At 37.8% G+C, this 26,539-nt stretch overlaps 1 protein-coding gene across 12 annotated transcripts in view; it reads right to left on the bottom strand.

Moving 5' to 3' along the window:
* Positions 1-26,539, bottom strand: part of RB1 (RB transcriptional corepressor 1) — a 191,783-nt gene that overhangs the window by 16,574 nt on the left and 148,670 nt on the right. For 11 of the 12 annotated variants that reach the window (XM_036249863.1, XM_036249859.1, XM_036249860.1 and 8 more), the window contains 7 exons: positions 25,257-25,375; positions 22,203-22,348; positions 20,268-20,413; positions 12,562-12,666; positions 7,268-7,381; positions 7,008-7,171; positions 1,672-1,702 (listed from right to left, as the gene is read on the bottom strand). In XM_036249863.1, the coding sequence (XP_036105756.1) occupies positions 1,672-1,702; positions 7,008-7,171; positions 7,268-7,381; positions 12,562-12,666; positions 20,268-20,413; positions 22,203-22,348; positions 25,257-25,375 (825 nt within the window). Of the gene's footprint in view, positions 1-915; positions 934-1,671; positions 1,703-7,007; positions 7,172-7,267; positions 7,382-12,561; positions 12,667-20,267; positions 20,414-22,202; positions 22,349-25,256; positions 25,376-26,539 lie in introns of those variants that run through there. The other variant, XM_036249864.1, reaches the window with a different exon arrangement.

The raw sequence follows: 26,539 nt of genomic DNA, 5'->3' as shown, positions 1-26,539 counted from the left end.
AACCAGTGTCACTCCAATAAAAAGGAAAAAGTTAAAAAAAGGAAAGCTGATTAGACTCATTGATTTGAAGTGAGGATTAGCTTTGCTGATTATGTTTTATTTTCTAAAAATCAAATGCAAAAACAGGTTTTGATAGAAAATATATTTATAGCACATATATATGATAGAAACTAAATCCTGTGGACTAATTAAATGTATAAGATTTTTAGTTACCAGCTTTAAAGTATGGAAGTACATATAACAACATTTTCTAGTTCTTGTAAAGGTTATGGCAAGCAGGAACATTTGAACACTACTATTGTATACTTACCCAGATCCGGCCCTACCTATGTACGTGGTCTCCTTTGTGAAGTCTGACAACTACAGCCTACCTGGAGCTCAATGTCACAATATCTTATTACTTGTAACATACGTTTTAACACCTGGTCTTCCAGTATCCAAACTTTTATCTTTCTCTAGTTATTTTATTTGGGGAATTGTGGCAGGCAGACTGTAGAATGGCTCATACTAATCCCCACCTCCTAGTGTTTACACCCTTGTGTAATCCTCTTCTCCCTGAATGTGGATGGGACTCAATGTTGTCTTGCTTTTGACAAATATAACATAGCAAAAGTGATGGCATGTCACTTTCAATATTAGTGACCAAAAGACTATGACTTCCATCTTGCTCATTATCTTCTCCCCCCCTCCTTCTCTTGGAATTCTTGCTCTGGGGGAAACAAGCGTCTATGCTGTCAATAGACAGTAGCCCTATGGAAAGCCTAAAGTAGCAGAGAGCCATCAAGGATCAGCCAGCAGCCATACAAATGAGGAAGAAATCCTGTAAGAAATCCTCCTCCATTTGAACCCTGAGATAACTGCAGCCCCAGCTGACATGTTGATTGCAGCCTTGTGAAGACAGGCCCGGGACCCAGCTAAGCCATGCCTGGATTACTGAAACCACAGAAAACAGATAAAAAATGTTCAAGTTACTACGTTTGGGTGGGATTTGTTATGCAGCAATAAATAACTAATATAGGCAAGAGAAATGGGAGTGGTAAGACACGAATAGTAATGCTCACTGAATACAGGACTGCTGAATTAGTGATGTTGATGGAAGGTGAACTAGAGTAGTAGGTTCACAGCCTAGAGTAAGTTTCAAAGCTAAGCTTTCCCTTAGATCCCTCTGGAACAAAGACCACCACATACCCTGCCATTTACACTGGGCAGAGTCTCCTGTAACCAAGTCCTAATCAATTTACCAGATAAAGAATATTCTAGAAATCTGAGAGAAAAGACAAGCAAAAGCATGTATATGTGTAGTAGGTAGGAACTGGCTGATGACATTTGGACATGGTGGTTACATTTGAAAGTATCTTATTTCAAATCATACTCACAATTAGTGAATTTCAAACCTGGTTTTCTAAACATTACTTTAAAGCTATATATCTACATATATATACATGAATGTATGTACACACATATATGTGTATTATATAATCTCAAAAAATGTTTAGAAAACATGTGATTTGAAAATGAATCTGACATATATATTTTCTAAATTCTATGCATCATGCCTGGATGAGATGTTTAAAATAACAGCATCTGTAAATTCAAATTACAGAAATCGTTAATTTCTTTTTAATAGTTACAGTGAATGTCACTGGTATTTTATAGAAAGAAAATACTCACCCCAAATGATTCACCAATGGACACTAAGATTCTGTCAAGATAAAATACAAATTAGTAATGAAAATCATACACAATTGTGCAGAGATGAGCATACATGCAGCATTCTGAACTATCAGAAATACCAGATCAAAGTTTCCTCCATCCTTAGAACCAGTGATAAATTATACTCATTAAAGGCTTATTCTAACAGTGCTAGTCTAGTCATACACTGAGCTGGTCTCCTAGATTTTTAACGCAAGAACTATATGTCTGCAAGAACATATTCTGCCGTTGTCCACATTTAAAGAGGATAAAAGAAAATTTTAAGTTTACCCCTACTTAATTCTTCATAAATATAAGGGTAAGTTATCAGTTAAAATTTCTTTCACATTTTCTCATTAAAAATTCAAGTTATATTTGGCAAAAACTTATGGTATTAGTAATAATTAATTCTTATTAGGTTCTATATTGATATATAGAGTAAAGGCTCTTTAACATACGTTCTAGAATTAGAAATCTCTATTAGTCTATTTGGCCTTGTTTGAACCGTATAATTTATGTTCTTGATAATAAAGCTGAAGAACAGCATTAGCCTGACAAAACAAAGGTTTAATGATATGCACATGGAACTAGTAGATACACAGATTTTATTGTCCCCTAATTCTCTGATAAGTGGTCATCCACCTCTATATATTTGATTAACCAGAATACCTAAATATGCTGGATAAAAAAAAGGTGAAGATGCTCTCTTGATGCTTAATCAGTGATTTATGAGGATTTTCATGTGACTTTTTTGCTAAAGAAGAACCCCAACCCAGAAGTAATTTCAGTAGGATCAGCAAATAGCCATCATTATCAGCGTAACATGGATTCATTATCATCATTAAAAAATTACCCTGGGCCTGGCCAGTGTGTCTCAGTGGATTGAGCATCATCCCATGGACTAAGAAGTCCTGGTTTGACTCCCAGTCAGGGCACATGCCTGAGTTGAGGGCTTGATCCCTGGTGTGGGGAGTGCAGGAGGCAGCCAGTCGATATTTCTCTCTTACATCGATGTTTCTATCTCTCTCTCCCTTCCTCTCTTTCTAAAAAAATCAATAAAAACATTTTTAAAAATTACCCTGGTATACATTTTCATGTGGAAGTGTAGGACTGTGTAAATTAAATAGTCATAGAGTGCCATCTCAGCAGTTCATAACATACAATTGTCCCTCGCCACTTCGCGCTTTGACTTTCGTGGCTTCATTCTACTGCAGTTTTCTCTCTCTCTCTTTTTTTTTTTTTTTTTGCACTTATCTTCAGATAGAAAGGGAGAAAGGGAGAGTGGGAGGAAGAGAGAGAGAGAAACATCGATGTGAGAGAAACACATTGAGTGGTTGCCACCCACACGACCCCAACTGGGGCCAGAGACAAACTGCAACGAAGGGACGTGCCCTTAGTGGGAACCAAACCCAGGACTCTAGTCCTTGGATGGACGCTCTAACCGCTGAGCCAAACTGGCCAGGGCTATCGTGGTTTTTTCAAATATATTCATTAAAAAGTTGATTGATCCCAGCCAGTGTGGCTCAGTGGTTGAGCGCTGACCCACATACCAGGAGGTCACTGGTTCGATTCCCAGTCAGGGCACATGCCCAGATTGTGGGCCCGATTCCCAATGGAGGGCATGCAGGAGGTGACCAATTGATGTTCGCTCATCAATGTTTCTCTCTCTCCCTCTCCCTTCCTCTCTCTCTAAAATCAATAAAGAAAAACAATTAAAATTTTAAAAAGTTGATCGAGACAGTGAAAATGATACAGCGCACACTTGGTTGTTTGAGTCAATTATACACCCCTGTATTACAATTAAAATTAAAACGACTGTATGTATGGACTGTAGGCTTATGTATTTGAGCACCCCCACAAATCCTTCAATGCCAAATGCAACCACTCAACCACTCCTTATTTGTGGGTGATAACTTTTTTCCAAAAAATCGGGTGTGGTGAAACCAAGCCAATCAGAGCATGCTGTTCACTGATTGGCTAGCCTATCCTCTTTCTATCCTGGCCACTGACTGGCTCAGCCTCACACAAGTTTGTTTCTCTCATACATGCTTCAACATCGCTATGTATCGGAAGCTTCTTTGCTCTTATAAGTGTTTGCAATTTCTGAGAACTTTTATCTAAGCTCCATGATGGCTCCTAAATGTGCTGCTTCTTCTAAGCCTTCTGACGATGAAACTAAGCACTGGAGGAAGATGTTTACCATCCAGCAGGTGAAACTCTTGGATATGATCAAAGATGGCAAGAAAATCGTGGAGGTTGCCTGCCATTACAACTTGAATGAGTCTACCGTTCGCTCCATACATAAAGATGAAAAGAACATCCGTGCTACAGCTACTGTCTCTCTCAACAAGGAAGCAAAGAGCATTGTGACAGGTTATAATAAGCTCATAGTGAAAACGAAGGCTGCCCTAGCTGTTTGGATCAGCGACAGCTGCAAGAAAAACATTACGATGGATTTGCTGGTCATCCGGGAGAAGGCGAGGCAGCTCTATCAGCGCTTTATGGCGAATGAACCTCAACCAGGATGCTCTTCTGCAACATTCATGGATTTCACAGTAAGCAAGGGTTGGATCGAGAAGTTCAAGAAGAGGTATCATCTGAAGAGCGTCGTACTCAGTGGAGAAGCTGCCTCTGCTGACCAGCCTGCAGCAGAGGACTACGTGAATAACACATTCCAGAAGATCCTTGAGGAAGGCAGGTATCATCCAGAACAGGTGTTCAATATGGACGAAACAGGGCTGTTCTGGAAAAGAATGCCTTCCCGGACAATCATTTTCAAGGATGAGGCCAAGGTCTGTGGCTTCAAGGTGTATAAGGATCATGTGACTATCATTATGTGTGGAAATGCTGAGGGATTTTGCTCAAGCCTGCCCTTATCTACAAGACCAAGAACCCTAGGGCCCTGAAGAATAAAAACAAGAACCTGCTGCCAGTGCACTGGATGCACAAGGGCTGGATCATGAAGCAGCTGTCATCGGACTGGTTCTATGAGTGCTTCATCCCCCAAGTCAAGCTGTATCTCATGGAGAAGGAACTTGAGTTTAATGTCCTTCTCCTCAAGGACAATGCTAGAGGTCATGTGCAAGACCTATCCTACAACGGTGTGCGGATGGAGTTCCTTCCTCCCAACACCACTTCACTGATCCAGCCCATGGATCAAGGTGTTATTCGTGCATTCAAGGCCCTTTACACGTAAAACACCCTGCAGCACCTCATCGAAGGCACGGACTTTGAGGAGAATTTCTTGCTTAAGGAGTACTGGTGACAGTATACCATCATGACCTGTCTGAAGAACATCCAGGCCGTGTTGAAGGATGGAGACAGTGAAGGCCAGCTGGAAGATGTTGTGGCCTGAAATTGTCCATGACTACAGACGATTCACCCCAGAGGATGTAAGAAACTCGGCAGTGGATAAGGTAATTAGGCTAGCCCATATGCTGGAAGGAGGTTTTGCGGATACGACTCGCGATGACGATGACGTGGATGAGCTGCTGGAGACACATTCGGATCCCTTAACTGACGAGGATCTGGTGAAGATGACTAAGTCTGCGAGTGAGGAGGAGGAAGAGCAGCCAGAGGTTCCTGGGGGTCAGGAGGAGGAAGCTGGCCTTACACTTGAGCATCTGTCACAAGTCATGAGAACTATTAAGGTAGTACAGGACATGACTGGCGAATGGGACCCACAAATGATGCATGCATTGTGGTTCCAGAATGCACTTGATGGGGTGATAGAACCCTAAAAAGCCTCCACACATAGGAAAAGATAGTGCCAGCAACTGCCTATCACGATGTTCTTGAGCTGCGCACCCAGACACCCACTGCCTACTCCTAGTACTCCTTCAGCAGAAGATGATGACGCACCTGCTGAAGATACTGCACCACCTTAAGACTTTCCTACTGAGGTCATGCCTTTAGAAGAGCAGTAACCTTGCTCTTCTTTGCTATGCAGTACATCTCTTCATCTTCATCGCTTCATCATCGAACAAGTTGCACCATTTTCATAGGTTAGTGGTTGTGTGTAAGAACTGTGTGTGTAATTAAACGTACAATAATAATATGATATTTGTAACATCTAATATGTCTTCTTTCCTCTTATTTTGTCTAATATATTGGGTAATACGAGTGTAATGGTGACTAAAGGGTGTTATTTCATGTCTAGAGGGCTCTAATAATGTTAAAAAACATTTAGAAGGCCATAAACAAGTTTTCTATGCTCTAACTGCGAAAATATTCTATTTATAAATAAAGAAACCTACTTCACGGAAATTCATTTATCGTGGTAGAGTCTGGACCTGATTAACCATGATAAATGAGGGCCGACTATAAATTGCAGATTTCAATACATAGATACTCAACTGTAAGAACACCAAATAAACAATGGATGGTATAGGGGCACACAAGAGCGTTTTTTTCATTTGCCGATTATTTTCTACCTTATCTTTTCCTGTAGCATTTGAAATTTTTATTATGAACGTGCATTATTTGTATAATTAAACATACCACACAAATATTTTCTAAGGGATTAATATATCCCCTCTCCTTGTTTGTTTTTCTTGCCCATTAAGTACAACTATATGGGCTGACAATTTCTGAGATGATATTAACTATACTGGCTAATCTGCCTCCCATTTATACAAACAGTTTCAAATAGCCCACAATAACATATAATAAGTAAACTGAAGCACTTCAAAGCCAGAAAGCAGCTGTAGTTAGATGTGGAATATAATGATTTGTAGTTGCACAGAATCTTTCATCTAAGAATTTAAAACTGCTTCACACTCATCATTTCCCAGATCCAAAGCACCTTTCTGAGGTAGACACAGAGAATTTCCCATGGTAGTATAAGGAAGCCACAGAAAGAATTAGGGATGGACTACTGAAGACTTAATTTAGTCATCTACATCTAATCAGTCATCTACATTTTTATAACAGAGCAAGATGAACAGGTCCACAGAAAGAATTTACAGGACATTCCATAAAATACAGAATAAAAATTATTAACCAAAAATACTCTGTTTAGAAGACTAGCTAACAAAAGTATGATTTGAAACCTATAACCAAAATGGTTCTCAGACTGTTTACAAAAGAACAGACCGCAGCATCCAGGTAAGTTGACTAAATCTGTAAACCTACCTAAGTAAACAGATTACCTTTCTTTCCCACCAAATTCTTATCATGTCACTTAATATACATAAAAAAAATTAGGGATGCAAGAGTATAGCTCATTTTAAATGAAGAACGCTTTATATTTTTATTCTTGAATCAAAATAATCCCTTCTTATTTTTTACCACTTCCCTAAAGAGAAAACACAAACCTTGATCTTGGAGTCATTTTTGTTGGTGTTGGCAGACCTTCTGAAATTTTATATGGATTCTTCAGGGGTGATATATAGATGTTTCCCCCAGGAATCCGTAAAGGTGAACTAGAAAACTTGTAAGGGCTTCGAGGAATGTGAGGTATTGGTGACAAGGTAGGGGGCTGAAGCAAAAGCAAAGAGGCAGATTACTTAATGTTTTAGTGAGATTCATTGCTTTATAATTAGATTTTCCCAATCAAAAGATACTTTTAACATACCCTGGTGGAAGCATACTGCAAAATATTTGTTTTCAGTCTCTGCATAAAGACGGAATTATAGAATACTATAATAGAATCATATTCCTCTTCTCTGATCAAAACCCGTTTGAATGTCTGAGGAAGAATAAAAATACATGTTAAATGAATTTGGAATTTATCATTAGATTTTCTTTAATAGTTCATAATACTTTATTAAAAATGTGTTTTTATTGATTTTTAGAGAGAGAGAGAGAGGAGAGAGAGAAACATCAATCGACTGCCTCCTGCACACCCCCTAATGGGGAATAAGCCTGCAACCCCGGCATGTGCCCTGACCCGGAATTGAACTGGTTCACTGGATGACACTCAACCAACTGAGCCACACCTGCTGGGCAGTTCATAATACTTTTTAACAATAAGAAGCACATATACAGAAAAAATAATCTGAAAAGGTCTTCTTAGACTTGGATTACTGCAGAGGTAATATAGTATAGTATCTGAAAAAAAACCACGATAGAGTGAAGCCGCAAAAGTCAAAGCATGAAGTGGCGAGGAAAAACAGAATATAAATAAAGAATCTTACTTTGTGTAAATTCATTTACGGTGATAGAGTCTGGAACTGATTAACCGCAATAAATGAGGGCCAACTGTATAGAATTTCCTATTAGCTTTATAATATAAATGTGGATATTAAAGAGCATTTCCTTTTTCATTTTTTTATTAATTTATTTTTGTTACAGATGTTTCTCCTTTTTCCACCACTGATTCCCTTCTCCCCTCCCCTCCCTGTCCACAGATTTGTTGTACATGTCCACTGTTAATACATACATGCATGTAAGTTCTGTGGTTTATCTCTCCCCCACCACCCCCTCTTCCGGGGATTGTCAGTCTGTACCCCACTTCCATGTCTCTGGGACTACCCCATTCCTCAGACTGTTATGTTCATTATATTCCACAAATAAGTGAGATCATATGATTCTTGTCTTTCTCTGCTTGGCTTGTTTCACTTAGGATAATACTTTCCAGGTCCCACCATGTCGTCACAAAGGATAAGAGATCTTTCTTTCTTACAGCTGCATAGTACTCCATTGTGTATATGGACCACAGCTTTTATATCCATTCGTCTACTGATGGGCACTTGGGCTGTTTCCAGATCTTAGCTATTGTAAATAGTGCTGCTACAAACATGGCAGTACATATATCCTTTCTGATTGGCGTTTCAGGCTTCTTAGGGTATATTCCTAGAAGTGGGATCACTGGGTCAAATGGCAATTCAATTTTTAACTTTTTGAGGTAACACCATAGTTTTTTCCATAGTGGCTGCACCAGTCTGCATTCCCACCAGCAGTGTACTAGAGTCCCCTTTTCTCCACTCCACGCCAACACTTATTGTTTGTTGATTTGTTGATGGGGGCCATTCTGACAAGTGTGAGGTGATACCTCATTGTTGTTTTAATTTGCATCTCTCTGATGATTAGTGATGTTGAACATTTCTTCATATGTCTCTTAGCCATTTGTATGTCCTGTTAGGAGAGGTGTCTATTTAGTTCCTCTGCCCATTTTTAATTGTGTTCTTTGTCTTCCTTTTGTTGAGATGTATGAGCACTCTATATATATACTGGAAATTAAACCCTTATCTATCCATCATTGGCAATTATGCTCTCCCATACAGTGGGCTGCCTTTCCATTTTGATGATTGTATCTTTCGATGTGCAGAAGCTTTTGAGTTTGATGCAGTCCCATTTGTTCCTTTTCTCCTTTGTTTCTGTTGCCTTAGGTGATGTATCAGTGAAAATTCTGCTGCATATGATGTCTGAAATTTTGTTGCCATATTTTCTTCTAGGGTTTTTATGGATTCATGAGTCACATTTAAGTCTTTTATCCATTTTGAGTTGATTCTTGTGTATGGTATAAGTTGATGGTCTAGTTTCATTTTTTTTGCATGTAGCTGTCCAGTTTTCCCAACACCATTTATTAAAGAGGCTGTCCTTACTCCACTGTATGCTCTTGCCACCTTTGTCAAATATTAATTGAGCGTATTGCCTTGGGTCCATTTCTGGGTTCTCTGTTCTGTTCTACTGGTCTATATGTCTGTTCTTGTGCCAGTACCGGGCTGTTTGATTACAGTGGTTTTGTAGTATAGCCTGAAATCTGGTAATGTGATCCCTCCAACTTTGTTTTTCTTTTTCATGATTGCTATAGCTATTCCAGGTCTTTTCTGGTTCCATATGAACTCTTGAAACATTTGTTCTAGTTCCATGAAGTATGTTGTTAGTATTTTGATGGGGATTGCACTGATTCTATAGATTGCTTTGGGTAGTATGGACATTTTAATGATGTTAATTCTTCCAATCAATGAACAAGGTACATATGTGCTTCCCCTTTTTTTATATCTTCCTCTATTTCTTTTTTCAATGACCTGTAGTTTTCTGTGAATAGGTCCTTTATTTCTTTGGTTAAGTTTATTCCTAGGTATCTTAATTTTTTTTGCTGCGATGGTAAATGGGATTGTTTTTTTAGTTTCTCTTTCTGTGAGTTTATCATTGGTGTATAAGAATGCCATCAATATGTTGCCGTTAATTTTGTATCCTGCTACTTTGCCAAATTCATTTATTAAGGCTAGTAAATTTTTGATGGAGTCTTTGGGGTTTTCTACGTATAGTGTCATGTCATCTGTGAATAATGACAGTTTCACTTCCTCCTTTCCAATTTGGATCACTTTCATTTTTCTTTCTGTCTGATTCCTGTGGCTAAGAGTTCCAGTACAATGTTAAATAAGAGTGGTGAAAGTGGGCATCCTTGTCTTGTTTCTATTCTTAAGGGAAATGCTTTTAATTTTTGCCCACTGAGTATGATGTTGGCTGTAGTTCTTTAATATATGGCCTTTATTATGCAGAGATATGATCCCTCTATTCCCAGATTGCTGAGCGTTTTTATCAGAAATGGGTGCTGGATTTTGTCAAATGCTTTTTCAGGGTCTATAGATATGATATTATTTTTATCTTTCATTTTGTTTATGTATTAAATCCATTTGATCTAGAGCTTCATTTAGAGTCTGTGTTTGTTAATTTTTTGTCTAGAAGATCTATCCAGTGATGTCAGCGAGGTACTGAAGTCCCCTGCTATGATTGTACTGCTGTTGATTTCTTCTTTGAAGTCCTCCAAAAGATTTTTAATAGATGTTGTTGCTCCTAAATTGGGTGCATATATGTTTACCAAGGTTATAACTTCCTGTTGGATAGATCTTTTCAATATTATGTAGTGGCCTTCTTTGTCTGTATTTATGGCCTTCATTTTGAAATCTACTTTATCAGATATGAGTATTGCTACCCCAGCTTTTTTTTTTTGCTTTCCTTTTGCTTGAAAGATTTTTTTCCATCCCTTCACTTTCAACCTATGTGAGTTTTTTGTTGTGAGGTCGGTCTCTTGTAAACAACATATATGTGAGTCATGCTTTCTTATCCAGTCAGCTATTCTATGTTTTTTTTATAGGAGCATTCAAACCATTCACATTTAAGGTGATAATTGAAATGTACTTATTTATTGTCATTTTTTGTTTAGTGTGGTTCTATTTTTCTTCCTATTTCTTCTCCTATTTACAGCAGTCCTTTTAGCATATCTTAAAGTGCTAGTTTGGCTTAATATATTCTCTTAGCCTTTTTTTTTTTTTGTCTGGGCTGCTGCTTTTCCCACAGCTCAGAGAAGGAGCACACTGGCCACCATCTTTTGTGGCCACAACTCAGCAAAAAGTCAGAGTGCCCTTCAAATCCCAGGTGTCCCCACAGAGTTCCACCTAGTCTGCCCTTCCTCTATTGTAACCCCCAGGTGAGTGGCTGTGGCTATTTTAGCACTCTGTCCTGGCTCTGGGCACTGTGTAGCGGACTTGGTCTTTATTCCCCAAGGGCCATGCTCACAGCTAAGACTGATGCTTTCCGTGGGCTCCTAGCCCGCCACCCTCGCGCGCCTCTGCAGATCCTACCAGTGTCCCTGGTTATATGGTCCTGTCCTGCTGCTTTTCTATTGCTTTCTTTCCGGGGATTTGTGTTTTAGTTTTAATTCCCATTTTGTCCTGGGAGATCGGCTGTGTAGCTTCCATTCACTCCGCCTCCATTTTCACATTCTCTATGCCTATCCTGTGCGCAGCTGGGTCGCACAGGCCTTTCTGGTGCCCCTGCACCCTGCAAGTCCCACAGGTAACTGGATAGCACAGTCCCTTTGGGGATCTGGCTCTATGCCTATGTTAGGGGCTGCTGGGTCCTAATGGGCTCTCTGGTGCTTCAGCTCCCCACAGGCCCTGTCCGTAACTAGATTGCACAGTCCCTGCTAGGTCGAACAGGCCTCTCTGGTGCTTCAGCACCCCGCAGGTCCCATGGGTAACTGGATCGCACAGTTCCTGCTTGGTTATACAGGCCTCTCTCGTGCCCCATCATCCTGCAGTTCCAGACAGCAGGCAGGTGGATCGCACCAATCTCTCTTGGGCAATAGCTTCTTACAACTCTTGTGAGCTGCTGGACCGCACAGACCTCTGTGGAGCCCCAGGTCCTCCTGCTGGCGGCTGGGGAGTGCTGCTGACCCGTGGGGCTCAACTCCTGCTCAGCTTTTGCTGTAGTTTTTGGGAATGAGTCTCAGTTGCTGGTCTGTGCTTCTGTTGCCTGGGGATGGATGTCTGCTCTCCAGCCTCTGTTGCTGGGGATATATCTAGACTCTGATCAGGCTGCTACTATGGGGGATGGTGCTGGGCTCCGGGTTCTCCGTGGCTTCTGAGACCAGCTCCTTGGGAGCTCCACTCTCTGCACCAGTCTGTGTTGACACTGATTGTCCACTGGTCAGATGATGCCAGGTGTGCTGCTGGGCTCAGGTTGCTGGGCCCTAGCCGCTCCCACTGCCTCCTCCCAAGGAAGACCTGGGATCTTCCAAAATGGTGGGACCTCCCCGTGGCGCAGGGAGAAGCGCCCTGAAGGGCTGCTTACCGAAGTAGCTGGCTGCTCCCGTCCACAGCACAGGGACCTTCTGCTCCGAGGCTCTGTACTGCTGGGGTTTGGGCGTCCACCTTCACATCCACTCTCACTCTCTCACACACTCGCTCACTTTCTCACACACTCACCCTCCTTCCAGTCCTCCCCGCCATCTTCCAAGAGCATTAATTTTTCAATTCCACTTTTGTTACAAATAATTAACCAATAATATAAAAATAAAATATTAATATGTGAATTCATATAAGAAGGTCAGAATATATGATCTAATTAATGACTGAAGTTGTTCATATTAAAGATATGGATATATCCCCAATAATCTTACCATAGAAGATTACCTACCTCCTGAACAGCATGAGGAAGATCCTTGTAAGCTGTGACAATGATTTTGAATTTAAGGTCTATATTCTTCACTTTGCATATGCCATACATGGAACACATCATAATCTAATAAATAAATGTGATGTAAAAATAGTCAGAATTTTATAACATGGTTGTGTTCTAAAAAGCATTTGTAATCTTTCTTTTTAACCTTAAAAAATGAAAATTTAATTTCCTACAGGATTATCTTTTCCCATCCTGAGCTCAGTTTGAAAGTCTATGTAAAGTGTTTAGCCCAAACTGTATTTATTTATTTTGTATTTTATTTTTTATTTATCTTTATTGTTGAATGTATTACAGATGTTCCTCATTTTTCCCCTATTGACCCCCTCCTCCCCGCTCCCACCCCCCTCTTGCCTTTCCCCACACTGTTGTCTGTGTCCATTGGTTATGCATATATACATATAAGTTCTTTGGTTTATCTCTTCCCACCCCCAAACCCCCTCCCCTTTGAGGTTTGTTAGTCTAACAACCAATTTGTACTTTTTAATCCCTTCAGCCATTCCCCCAACCCCCTTCCCATCTGGCAACCAACAAAATATTCTCTGTATCTATGAGAATGCTAATGTTCTGCTTGTTCATTTTGTTTGTAGATTCAATTGTTGATAGATGTGTATTCATTGCCATTTTGTTTGTTCATATTTTTTATCTTTTTCTTCCAGAAGACCCTTGAACATTTCATATAATAATGGTAGTTGGTGGTGATGAACTACTTTAGCTTTTTCTTGTCTGGGAAACTCTTTATATGGCCATCGATTCTAAATGACAGCTTTGCAGGATACATTAATCTTGGTTGTAGGTCATTGCTTTTCATCACCTTGAATATCTCTTGCCACTCCCTTCCGGCCTACAAAGTTTCTTTTGAGAAATCAGCTGACAGCCTTATGGGAACTCCTTTGTAGGTAACAAATTGCTTTTCTCTTGCTGCTTTTAAGATCCTCTCTTTGTCGTGAAACTTTTGCATTTTGATGATGATGTGTCTTGGTGTGGGCCTCTTGGGGTTCATCTTGTTTGGGACTCTCTTTGCTTCCTGGACTTGTATGTCTTTTTCCTTCACCAAGTTAGGGAAGTTTTCTGCCATATTGTTTCAAATGTTTTCGACTTCTTGTTCTCTCTCTTCTCCTTCTGTCATACCCAAGATGTGAATGTTGGTACACTTAAAGTTGTCCCAGCGGCTCCTTACACTATCCTCATTTTTTTTTTATTCTTTTTTCTTTTTACTGCTCTGGTTGGGTGTTTTTTGCTTCCTTATATTCCAAATCAATGGTTTGCTTCTTGGCTTTACTTACTCTACTATTGAGTCTGTGTAAATTATTCTTCATTTCAGTTAGTGCCTGCTTTATTTCTGACTGTGCACCCTTTATTTCTGACTGCTCCTTTTTTTATGCTCTTGAGGCCCTCACTAAGTTCATTGAGGTTCACACTAAGTTCACTAAGCATCCTTATAAGCAGTATTTTGAACTCTGCATCTGTTAGGTTGCTTATTTCCATTTCACTTAGTTCTTTTCCTGGAGTTTTGTTCTGTTCTTCCATTTGGGACCTGTTTCTTTGTCTCCTCATTTTGGCTGCCTCCCTGTGTTTGTTTCTGTGTATTACTTAATGAGATGTATGGGGCTCGCTGAGACCAGATGCTGCTTGTTTAATGAATTTAGGAAAACCTAAAGCAGGATCCAAGACAGGCCATTCCTATGGTAAAGCAACTGGCAACAGCTTGGGTGGGCCTGAAAGTTGGGTGGGGCAGGACCTCGGGGAATCACCAGGGCAGAGCAAACAGGGTGAGCCAAGTTGCTGGAGTCCCAGATATGGCTGCTGTCTGCCACCCCAGGGAAGGGCTTGCCCGAGGAACAAAGGCCTCTGAGAACAGTCTATCCAGGAGAAAGCTGACTCTCCAGCCCTCGCTCCAATGCCAAACAACTCAGTTCTTCTCCATATATCTCTGGTGGCTTTCAAGCTGCCTCCCCCATGCTGGTGCCTATAGGGTGTGAATCCAAGTAAGTCTGTGCACGGGCCCTCTAAGAGGAGCTGCCTGGGGCTCCAGCAGCCTCAGCCTCAGTTCCTGCTGGTTTTTCCAGTCAGAAGTTATGGGGAGACTTCTCTTCCTGGCACTGGAACCCTGAGCGGGGCACCTGGTGTGGGACATGGATTCCTCAGTCCTCAGAGAGGACCTTCCCAGCCAAAGTATCCTTCTAATTTTTCCCCGCCACATGTGGGTGTGGGACCAGCCCGTCACCCCTCCTACCAATCTCGATGTGGCTGCTGCTTTACATTCATAGTCGTAGGACTTCCATTTAGCTCAATTTCAGGTGGTTCTGAATGATGGTTGTTCTGTAGTTTAGTTGTAACTTTGATGTGATTGTGGGAGGACGCGATATTGCATTTACCTATGCCGCCATCTTGATCGGAAGTCAGCTCAAACTGTATTTAAAGAATTGTATTTAAATGCAAATAGCTAACTCTCAATTATTCAGGACTGATAATCTGGTTTGTAAATAACTCTAGTTTTTGCTCCTATCCCTTACATATTTCCCAGAAGTTGAAACTAGAATCAGTTAACTGTCTAACTAGCACTTAAAAAAAAAGGCCAGGTGTAAAAAAGGTTCAAACTATCAGGTAAAAAAATATTTAATACACTCAATGGTGGTGGTAAGGAGAATATAAGGGGACTGGAGAGCGTCTTATGTAGTGTTGATAATGTTCTGTTATTTGATTTGGATGCTGGTTATCCAAGTGAGTTGAGATGATGAATTTACATTAAGACGTACCCTTATGATATATGGATTTTTCTAAATGCATATTATATGTCAAATAAACATATTTTTAAATGCAAAAATAAGATTAAAAATTATTTCTGTGACTTGAAACATCAAACTTTCTTAATTTGTATAAATTTTATTGGCTAATTTAAGTATTCTTATCTTCTGCAACATTCTTGCTCACATTTACTACTGCCAAGAATACCTGTTCATCATCCCCTCCACAGCATCCAATCAGCCCCAGTCCTACTATTCCTCTCATGTAGAAAGCCATCCAGCATTTTCTTTGCTAATTCACATTTTCTCCTACTCCAACACTTTACCTAAGGCACCTCTCATAAAAATGTTCTTGCTTTCAGATACCCAATTTCTTTGGAAATCTTTAGCACTGCTGTTTATATCTTTCTATAGGATAGAAAAGAAGTAGAACCAAAAAGCAGTGAGTGTCTACTTTAAAAAATCCAACATACTAGAATTTATACATCCAAACATGATCTGGTAAAATACACATATTTGTTGGTTATATACCTTTATATAATTATTCACTTTTTGCTCAAAATATTTTTACTGGTATATTAGTGCCCACCTTACAGAAATAAAATATTACAAGGGAACATTATGAATAATTGTATAATATATATATATATATGAAAAACAGAAACATTTATAAAAGGACACAACCTACCAACTGACTCAAGAAGATCTGACCTTGAATTAGTAATCAAAAACTTTCTACAAACAAAAAGCCAAGCCAGATGGCTTCACTGGTCAATTCTAACAAACATTTAAAGAAGAATCAATAACAATTCTTCACAAATTCTTCTGAAATGAGAAGAGGAGGGAACGCTACCCAATGAACTCTATGAGGCCAGTATTTCTCTGATACCAAAGCCAGACATCACAAGAAAATTGTTATGAATATAAATGTAATGAATATAAATGTAAAAATCTTCAGCCCTGGCTGGGCAGCTCAGTTGGTTAGAGTGTTGTCCCAATACACTAAGGTTATAGGTCCATCCCCAGTCAGGGCACATAAAAAAACAAAATAAACAAACAAACAAACAAAAAACAATGAATGCATAAATAAGTGGAATAACAAATTGATGGTTCTTTCTTTCTCTCTCTTTTCTTCCTTCCTCTCTCTCTCTCAAAATAATTTTTATTTTTTTATTTTTATTGATTTTTTGAGAGAGAGGAAGGGAAAGGAAAGGAGAGATAGAAACATCGATGACGGAGAACACTGATTGGCAGCCTCCTGCATGCCCCTCACTGGGGATCAGGCCCACAACCTGGGCATATGCCCTGACCGGGAACCGAACTAGTGACCTCTTGGTGCATGGGTCAATGCTCTACCACTGAGCCACACCGGCTGGACTAAAAATAAAATTTTAAAAGTATTCAACAGCCCTGGCCAGTTTGGCTCAGCAGTTGAGCATCGGCCTGCGGACCAGAGAGTCTCGGGTTTGGTTCCTGCTAGGGGCACATACCACAAAAAAAAAAAAAAAAAAAAATCAACAAAAACAAGCTGAATTCAGTAGCATCATTGTGAATATACTGACCAATTGAGATTCATTCTAGAAATGCAAGGTTGGTTTAATATGTAAAATTCAATTAATGTAAGTATTAATAACTAAGTATTAAGACGGTAAAGAGGAAAAAACAGTTATCTCAACAGATACAGAAAAAGTATTTGACAAAACTCAACATACTTTCATGATGAAAGCTAGGACTAGAAGGAGACTTTCTCAACCTTATGAAGGAATATATAAAAACCCCACAGCTAACAACATATTTAATAATTTAATAATAATGAATGCTTTTCCCTAAGATCAGAAACAAAAGAATGATATCCCTTCTCATCACTTCCATTCACCACTGTACTGGAGGTTCTAGCAAGGGTAATTTGGCACATAAATGAAATGAAAGTCATCTAGATTGAAAGGGAAGAAGTAAAATTATCTCTGTTCACAGAAGCCAATCTTTATATTAAAAATCTTAAGGAATCCACTAAAAAATTATTAGAACTAATAAACAACTTCAGCAAAGTTGCAGGATACAATAAATTTTGTATTTCAATACACTTATAATGAACAATATAAAGAAGAAATTAAGGAAACAATTTTTATTTACAATAGTGTTAAAAAGAATAAAATACTTAGGCATAAGTTTAACAAAGCGAGTGCAAGGCTTGTACTCTAAAAACATTTTTTAAATTGTTGAAAGACATTAGGGAAGATTTAAATAAATAGAAAGACATATCATGTTCATGGATTGGAAGACACTGTTGTTTGACAGTACTCTTCAAGCTGATCTGTAATTCAGTGCAATCCCTATCACAATTCCAGCGGGCATCTTTGGGGGAAATTGACAAGCCAATCTTAAAATTCACATAGAAATGCAAGTTTCAGAACAGTCAAACCAATCTTGTAAAAGAGCATAATTAGAGCACTCACACTTCCCTATTTCAAACTTACTATAAAACTGCAGTAATCAAGAAGTGTGGTACTGGCATAAAAAGAGACATATAGGGCAATAACATAGAAGAGACCAGAAATAAACATTTACACATTTATAGTTAATTGATTTTCAACAACTGTCAGCAGGGAAAGAAAAGACTTTTCAAGTAATGGTGCTGGAACAACTAGTATCCACACATACAAAAGAATGAAGCTGGACTCCTACCTCATGCCATATACAAAAGTTAACTCACAATGGAACATCTTAACGTAAGAGCTAAAAGTTTAAAACTCTTAGAGGAAAACAGGAATAAATCTTCATGACCTCTGATTTGGCAGCGGTTTCTTAGATATGATACCAAATGCACCAGTAACAAAAGAAAAAATAGATAACTTGAACATGATTAGAATAAAAAACTTTTGTGTTTCAGAAGATACCATCAAGAAAGTGAAAATACAACTCAGAGAATGGGAGAAAATTTTTGCAAATTATATATCTAAAAAGTGACTTGTATCCAGAATACATAAAGAATACTTATAATTCAATAATAAATAAGCAACCCAATTTAAACATAGGCAAAGGATATTTCTCAACTAAAGATATACAAATGGCTGTACACATGAAAAGATTCTCAACTAACATCATTTGCCATGAGGAAAATGTAAATCAAAGAGATAATTACTTCATACCCAACTAGAATGCTTATATCCAAAAAAGGCAAATAAGTTGGTGAGGATGTCGAGAAACTGGAACCTCATACACTGCTGGCAGAACTGTAAAATGGTGTGGCTCAAAAGGTTAAACACAGAGTTGCCATATAACCCAGAAATTCCACTACTAGGTAAATCAATACCCAACAGAAATGAAAGCATATGTCCACATAAAAACTCGTACATGAATGTTCGTAGTAACATTACTTACAACAGTCAAAAAACAGAAATCAAATGTACATCAATTGAAGAGATAAACATGATGTGGTATATCCATACAACAGAATATATTATCTGGCAATAAAAAGAAATGATAAAAGCTATAACACAGATGAACAACAAAAACACTTGTCATGAAGGCCTGGGGTGAGGTGGGGGTTAGGTGGAGGGGGGGAAAAAAGGAAAAAATGGGGGATATCTGTAACATCGTCAACGATAAAAAATAAAATAAGCCCTGACTGGTTTGGCTCAAAGGTTAGAGCATCGGCTCATGAAATGAAGGGTTGAGGGTTCAATTCCCAGTCAAGGGTAAGTACCTGGGTTGCCTGTTAGATCTTTGGTCCCGGTCAGGGTTGTGCAGGAGGCAACCAATTGATGTTTCTCTCTCTCTCTCTCCCTCCCTCCCTTCCACTCTACCTAAAAAATCAATGGAAAACTATCCTCAGGTGAGGCTTAATAGAATAATTAATTAATTAAAAAAAAATCTGCACATGCCCAGGTCATCTGTAAATATCTATAAAAATTATTCTCAACAAAAGAAACCAGCCTCAGCCGGTTTGGCTCAGCGGTTGGAGCATCAGCCTGTGGACCAGAGAGTCCTGGGTTCAGTTCCCACTAGGGGCACATACCAAAAAAAAAAAAGAAACCAGACACAAAAGATAACATATTATATGATTCAATTTATATGAGATATCCAGAACAGGCAAATCTATAGGGACAGAAAGTAAATTAGTGTTGCCTGGGGCTGGAAAAGGTGGGGAATGGTAGGGGTGAGTGCTAAAGGGTATAAGGTTTCTTTTTTGGCATGATGAAAATGTTTTAAAATTGACTCTGTTGATGGTTGTACAACTCTAAATATACTAAAAACCACTGGATTATACACTTTAAATAGATAATTTGTATGGTTTGTGACTTAATCTCAATAAAGCTGTTACCCAAAAACATTCTCATTATCCTGTTTATTATGGAGAAGAAAAGAGAAAATATCAGAGACTGTTCTCTGTAAATAAATTAACCCAGTTGTTTGTTAGTTCATTCATTCATTCAATAGGTACTGTTTTAGATCAATTGGTTCTTTTTTTAAAATTTTTATATTCACATACGTAGAATGTTTATTGTATATTAAATACTGTTTATTGACCTTAAATACAGTTTCACTAGTGGCATAATTTTTTTAAACTAATTAATTAATTTTTGTTACAGATGTTTCTCCTTTTCTTAAGTTTCCTACTATTTTTCCACACTGAAATGAATCTAGCTTATCACAATACAGAAAAATCTATGATAAAGTTTCTTCAGTGATTTTTACCTATAAGATCATGTCATTAAGCAAGTACAGTTACTGAAATACTCTCAAGCTCTAATTTGTAAGAATTGCAGCAAAAATGTAAAAGGTAGCCAACAAGTAAATATATATTAAGTCTACTAAACTGATCTAGCTTATTTAAATTTGATCTTTTCTTAAGAAATCAGTACATAGTTAACAAGTAAGTAGGAGAAGGGAAGATGCAGTGCATTCTTTTCTCACCTGGTCCAAATGCCTGTCTCTCATGAGTTCATACTCATTTTGCAGTGTGTGCTGGAAAAGGGTCCAGATGATGTGTTCCAGTTCTGGGTGCTCAGACAGAAGGCGTGCACACAGAGTATTTAGTCGAAGATATGCTAGTCGGTACACTTGAAGAGATGAGGGGAATTAGTTATGTTTACTGTTCATTTTGAATTACCAGGTTTTTTTTCCCCAAAACATTAAATGGCTATAACCATAATGCTGTTAAATAGAATTTTAACAATAACCTCACTTCTATCACTCTATCCTTATGAATAAATGATTCCTAGTCTTAGCATAGTGCTAGGTACACAGAAGGCAAAATAATGCTTGCTGAATTAATCATTACAGCATAAAATTAAGGCAGAGTGGAAGGTAAAGGAAGAAAGATCATAAGATATTGTGAAATGAGAAAAACCACATAGGGTTTGTTTCAGTTCTGTTGGTAACCACTTATCACAGACATTGGAAATTCTCTGTATTCATGAGGGGACATTATTTCCAAAAATAATGGATTTTCAGTGTCTTAATTTTTTCAACCCTAAAAACAAAAAAACAAAGTGTACTTATCTATAAAATGTCAATGGAGCATACACTGTTGAAAAATAGTAGACTTGTACCAATAAGTGGTAATATGACTGTGATAGAAACTTTATTTAGAGTACTAAAAAATACCACTGGAACACAGGTTTGGAGAAAAGGAATCCATAAAAGTGAATTTCCTCTATCTACTTTAAATACAAATACTCTCAGTTTAAATGTACCTTTATTATTATTATTTTTTAATTTTTTATTTTTGTTACAGATATTTCTCCTTTTTTACCCCATTGGCACCCCCCTCCCCAACCCACCCCTGCCCGGTCCCCAGCTTAGTTGTCCATGTCCATTGGTCATGCATACACGCATATAAGTTCTGTGGTTTATCTCTTCCCACCCCCCCCACCCCCTCTTCTGAGGGATGTCAGTCTGTGCCCTACTTCCATGTTTCTGGGTCTACCGTATTCCTCAGACTGTTATATTCATTATATTCCGTATATAAGTGAGATCATGTGGTATTTGTCTTTTTCTGCTTGGCTTATTTCACTTAGTAAATGTACCTTTAAAAGACTTGCATGAGGTAATCAGAATTTTTTAGTTAACAATTTATCCCAGTGGTTCCTAAACTTTAGTATACATCAGACTTGCCTAGAGCGCTTGTGAAAACGAGAATTTTTTTTTTTTTTGGCTGCTGCATCCTAGAGTTTCTGATTGAGTTTATTTTCCTTTCTAGAACTTTCCAGGTAAGTTGGATTCTGCTGATTGGGAACCATTGCTCTATAAGGGCTGTCTTTAATATTTCTGACTTGAAAAAATATTTAACACAGAGAAATAGGGCCTTTTCACTTTCCTTCAAAGATCCCCAAGTGGGTGTGCACTTGCATGTATAAACACATTGCCTAGACAGACAAACCAACCTCCCCACCATATACACATGACCAAAGAGTGTGATACAACCTAGTTACTGAGAAATGTGCCTGTACGAGGGCACAGCCTACTATATAATCTCATACACAGCTGAACACCTGAACATACATACCTGAACAGCAAAAGTAATATCAGGAGCAAATATTTCCAAACATAAATTTGAAAGCGTAACAACAGCAGCAGCAGCAACAACATCTAACACTTTCTGAGTGCTTACTATGCGCTAGGCACTTTTACAAGCATTTTCTGTTTGAATTAATTTAATTTTCTCAAAAGGTAAATTATTATAATTATAAGGTAGACTGTTATTATTTTTATTTTATAGATGAGGAAACTGAGGCATAGAGATATGAAGGGACTCACCCAAGGTCACACCAAGAAAGCAGAAGAACCATGATTTGAACCTAGTCAGCTTGGTTTCAGAGCCTGTGCTCTTGAAAGTAATCTACTAACCTTTTTTGTAAAAGAGTGAAAGGGAGGTAGATTTCAATGGCTTCTGAGTCTGGAGGGCTGAGTTTGCTTGTGTCTCTGCATTTGCAATAGAATTTACACGTGTAGTGGATCCTTTTTTCTTTGGTGATCTTACAGGAGAAAGATACCTAGATATATTAAAAGGAAAAGTCTTCATATAATTTTGCTAAAAATCTCCCTTCTTCTCTCCCTTCCTCCTTCTCTCCGTCTGTCTGTCCCTCTCTCTCTCTCTCTCTCTCTCTCTCTCTCTCTCACACACACACACACACACACATACACACATAGCTGTACACATGCATCCAAACACACCTTGTCTATTTAATCTGTTATGCTATAACAAATTCTTTGTGCAAGTTATTTAAATACAAGCTGGGAACGATAGCTTAATAGGAAAACTAAGCTTATCATTATCATTTCTAACTCTTTAATAAATGGCTTTTCCTGGGAATTACCACCTTAATGAATAAAGCTACATAGCATATATGTTCAATTTTAATAATTATAGTGGGATTAAGATCATAAAATGACTCCAGCTTAAAAGAACAAGTTATTACACTGTATCACCATATTTCTTTCCTCTTAAAAAATGTTCCATTGATAACCATGGTTCACATATATGATAAGACTTAAGTTACATACACATACATATACCCATCTAAATTACTTAATACAGATTTCTATGAATAATTTAGATAAAAGTATCAAGGCAAATTTACACCTATATACTAAATACAGGGTGAGGCAAGAGTAGGCTTATAATTGTTCATATGGAAAATAATACAATAATTAATAATAATACAAGAATAAATCTGTGTTTTGTATACTCACAACTGTAAACCTACTTTCCCCCACTCTGTATGTGACATAAATCAAGGCAGAAATATTAGTTAATATTCTCTCTCAATTTCTGACATTCTACTGTTCTGTGTTGCCCTTTATTAAACAGGACAATCCAAGTCTACTTTCTAATTTTACTTTAGTAGCTGAGAAATAATTTTGAGCAGGAAGTAGAATTTGTACCTTACTGTGGATATTTCTACTACATGCAGTATATTAACTAGCACACCAGGAAAAGGGAATCACCACCATAATAATTTCATAAGTATCAGGGTCTAGTCTACTATCAACCTTGAATTTCCCTTCAATTCACTTGGTTAGAATTAAATATCCTCTGAGTCCTAAGTGTAAATATTCAATTAGTGGAGTTCACTACTTGAATCTAAAAGTAGAGCTCTTGATTTCTTGATTTCTTCCCACCTCAATAAATGGTTCTACATTATACCCACTTTCTTAAGTCAAAACCTAGAAGTTATTTCTAATTTCTCTCTTTTCCTAGTTGTTCAAACCCAATGAAAAACCAAGTCCTATTACATCTCTAAAATATATACACAATCTTTCCATTTCTTTCTGTTTCTACTGACATATCTTAGACCAAGTCCTATATCTCTCACTTGGACTACTAGAATTATCTCCAAACTGATCTTCCAACTTTCTTCCTTTCCCTCCTCCAACCCCACCTGAACTTAAATAACAGCCAGAAAGTGGCCCTGTAAAAATACAAATTATAGCAAGCTGTACACCTGCTTAAAACCTTAATGCTTTCCCGCTGTCCTTCTAAAACCCAAACTCCTTCCTCAGGTCTATGGGAATATACAAAGTCTAGCTCCAGTTATAGTGCAACCTCGTTTTGAACTATTTCCTCTTGTTCACTTTACTCCAGCCACACTGGGATTTCTTTCTGTTCTTCAGAACAGCTAAGCCCGACTTGCTCTAGGGTTACTGCACTTGCTGTCTGCTCTGCCTAGAATGTATACCATGCAGATTTTGGCCTAGCCAACATCCTCTTGTCCTTGAGGTCTCAGGTCAAATTTCATCAGAGAAAGCTTCCCTAAACATTCTATCACTCTCTCAGTGTCTTTCACCACACTCTTATTATTTTCATTACAGAACTCATTATACTCTAAAATCATCTTATGTATTAGTTTGTGTTCACTGTTTATGTCCTTCTTCCAGAATATAAGCTCTAAGAGGGGAAGGATCTAGTCCATCTTATTCACCTTTGTATTCCTACTGCCTAGAACAATTCCTGACAACTGCTTTACTACATTAAAGAAAGAGGCTTGATTCACTTATATTAATGTATTACCTAGCAAAAAAAATGTATATGTGAAGGCAGAGTCTCCTTATCCTCAAAAAATATTCCCTGCACTAATTATAGAACATTGTAATGTCAATTCCTACACAGAATTAAACAGAAACATAACATTAGGTACATTTCTATGAAAAGTAGTGTAGCTAGAATGTTGAAGAATATGGGCTTTGGGGTCAGACTGCTTTGGTTTGATTTCTGTGGACTTTTAGCAAGTTACCTTATTGCTCTAATTCCTATTTTATAGATAACTGAAGCTGATAGCAGTATATGCTACCTTATAGGGCTGTTATGAAGATTAAATGAAAAAAAAAAAGACACATACACACACCACAACCTGAAGTATTTAGGCAGTCATTCAGCACACAGTGAACCCTCAGTAAATGTTAGCTATTGCCTTCTACTTATATCATTATTATCATACAGTTGGTTTAGTCGCATGTCCACACTACTCCCTGTGCCTATCCTATGCTTCACTCCAAATATACTGATCTGAACTCCCTGTAAAATGTCTCTTGCTTTCCCGGCTATTATGCTTTGGAATTCATGCCATTTCTGACCCTTGGAACACTTTTCGGTCTCCTCCCTCCTCTCTAGTTCCCATGCTGAAATCCTATTGCACCTTTAAGGTCTATAAAATTACCACCTCTGTCATGAAAACTGTCCTCATTACACCACACCCGAGTAATTTCAGTAGCACTTTGTACCACTTTAATTATATGACCTTTATTGGGTCACGCATTTTATATTCCTCCTTCTTGAAAGCAGCAACAATGTCTTAGTCAACATTCTATTCCCTACAGCTATTCTATATAGTATTTCACATTACATTATGCTAAAAATCCATTTGCAGTTTGAATGGATAATATAAAATATATTCTACTCACATATCTGCTGCAGTGTGATTATTCTGGAGAGGAAGGTTGAGCGTACAAGCAGATTCAAGGTGATCAGCTGGTCCTTCTCGGTCCTTTGCTTGTTTAATAAGATCAAATAAAGGTGAATCCTGTATAAAATAAGATGACATTAAAACAACATTGGTAAATATGATTCTCCCCATGTACATTTCAAAATTATTTTTTGACATGGTGAGCACTATAAATTTAGTCACAATTGACAGCAGCAATTTAGAAGTCAAAATGAGATCTTTTTTTCTACGTTGAGAGTACAAATTGCCAATTTTGGTTCTATAAACATAAAAGGACTAGGAAAATGTGTATCTTTAAATGCTTACATTACACAAAAAATCTAAAATTAGGAAAAAAGACAAAAAACCCAAAGAGAGTTAAAAGAAAGAAATAATAAAAATATGAGCAGAATTTAATAAAACTGAAAATAAAAGATAAAATAGTTTGAACAACAAAGCTAATAATTGGTTCTTTGAAATAATTAGTAAAATTAAATAAACTTACTGTCAGATTGACTAAGAAAAAAAGACAGATAAACAGTATTAACAAAAGTGGGACCATCATCACAAATATTAGAAAAATAATAGGGAACTGTCATGAATAATTTTATGTCATTAAATTGGAAAACTTTCATCAAGTGGAAAATCCCACAGATACATAAATTAACAACACTCAATGATTAAGAAATAAAATAACCTCAATAACCCTGTAAACTATTAAATAATTTAAATCAGTAATTAAAAATTTTGCCCTCTAAGAGTTTATCTATAACACTTACTGAATGTCAAGCATAGCACCAAGTTCTTTGTATTTCATTCTCACAACAAACTCTAGGAGGAGAGTACTGTTTTTTTTCATGTCATTTTACAAGTGAAGAAAAGTGGGCTAAGAGTACATTGCCCAAAGTTACAGTTAATAAGTGGTGGATCCAGGATTTGATCCCACGCCTTTTGACTCCAGAGCCTTTTTAAAAAATCCCTATGCTATAGTTTATAATCTAATAATGAAAATAAACAACTTAAAAATTGCAGTACAGAGTGATATGTTGCACATATCAAGAGAGGGACAATTAATCGAAATGAAGACTTCCTGGAAGAGATTTTACTTGAATTGAGTCCTTAAAAAAAAGTTATTTTAAGTAAAATAAGCTAGAAAAAATTGACATAGCTCACTTGTAATCCTCACAGGATTGTTTTGACAATTAAATAAGATGACAAGTGCAAAGTACTCAGAACCACCCCTGGTACATAAACTCTAAAGAC

Source organism: Molossus molossus, unplaced genomic scaffold (genome assembly GCF_014108415.1).
Source record: "Molossus molossus isolate mMolMol1 unplaced genomic scaffold, mMolMol1.p scaffold_m16_p_9, whole genome shotgun sequence".
Lineage (NCBI taxonomy): Eukaryota > Metazoa > Chordata > Mammalia > Chiroptera > Molossidae > Molossus > Molossus molossus.
Note: the sequence above shows the minus strand (reverse complement) of the source record. Positions and strands in the feature narration are given on the sequence as shown.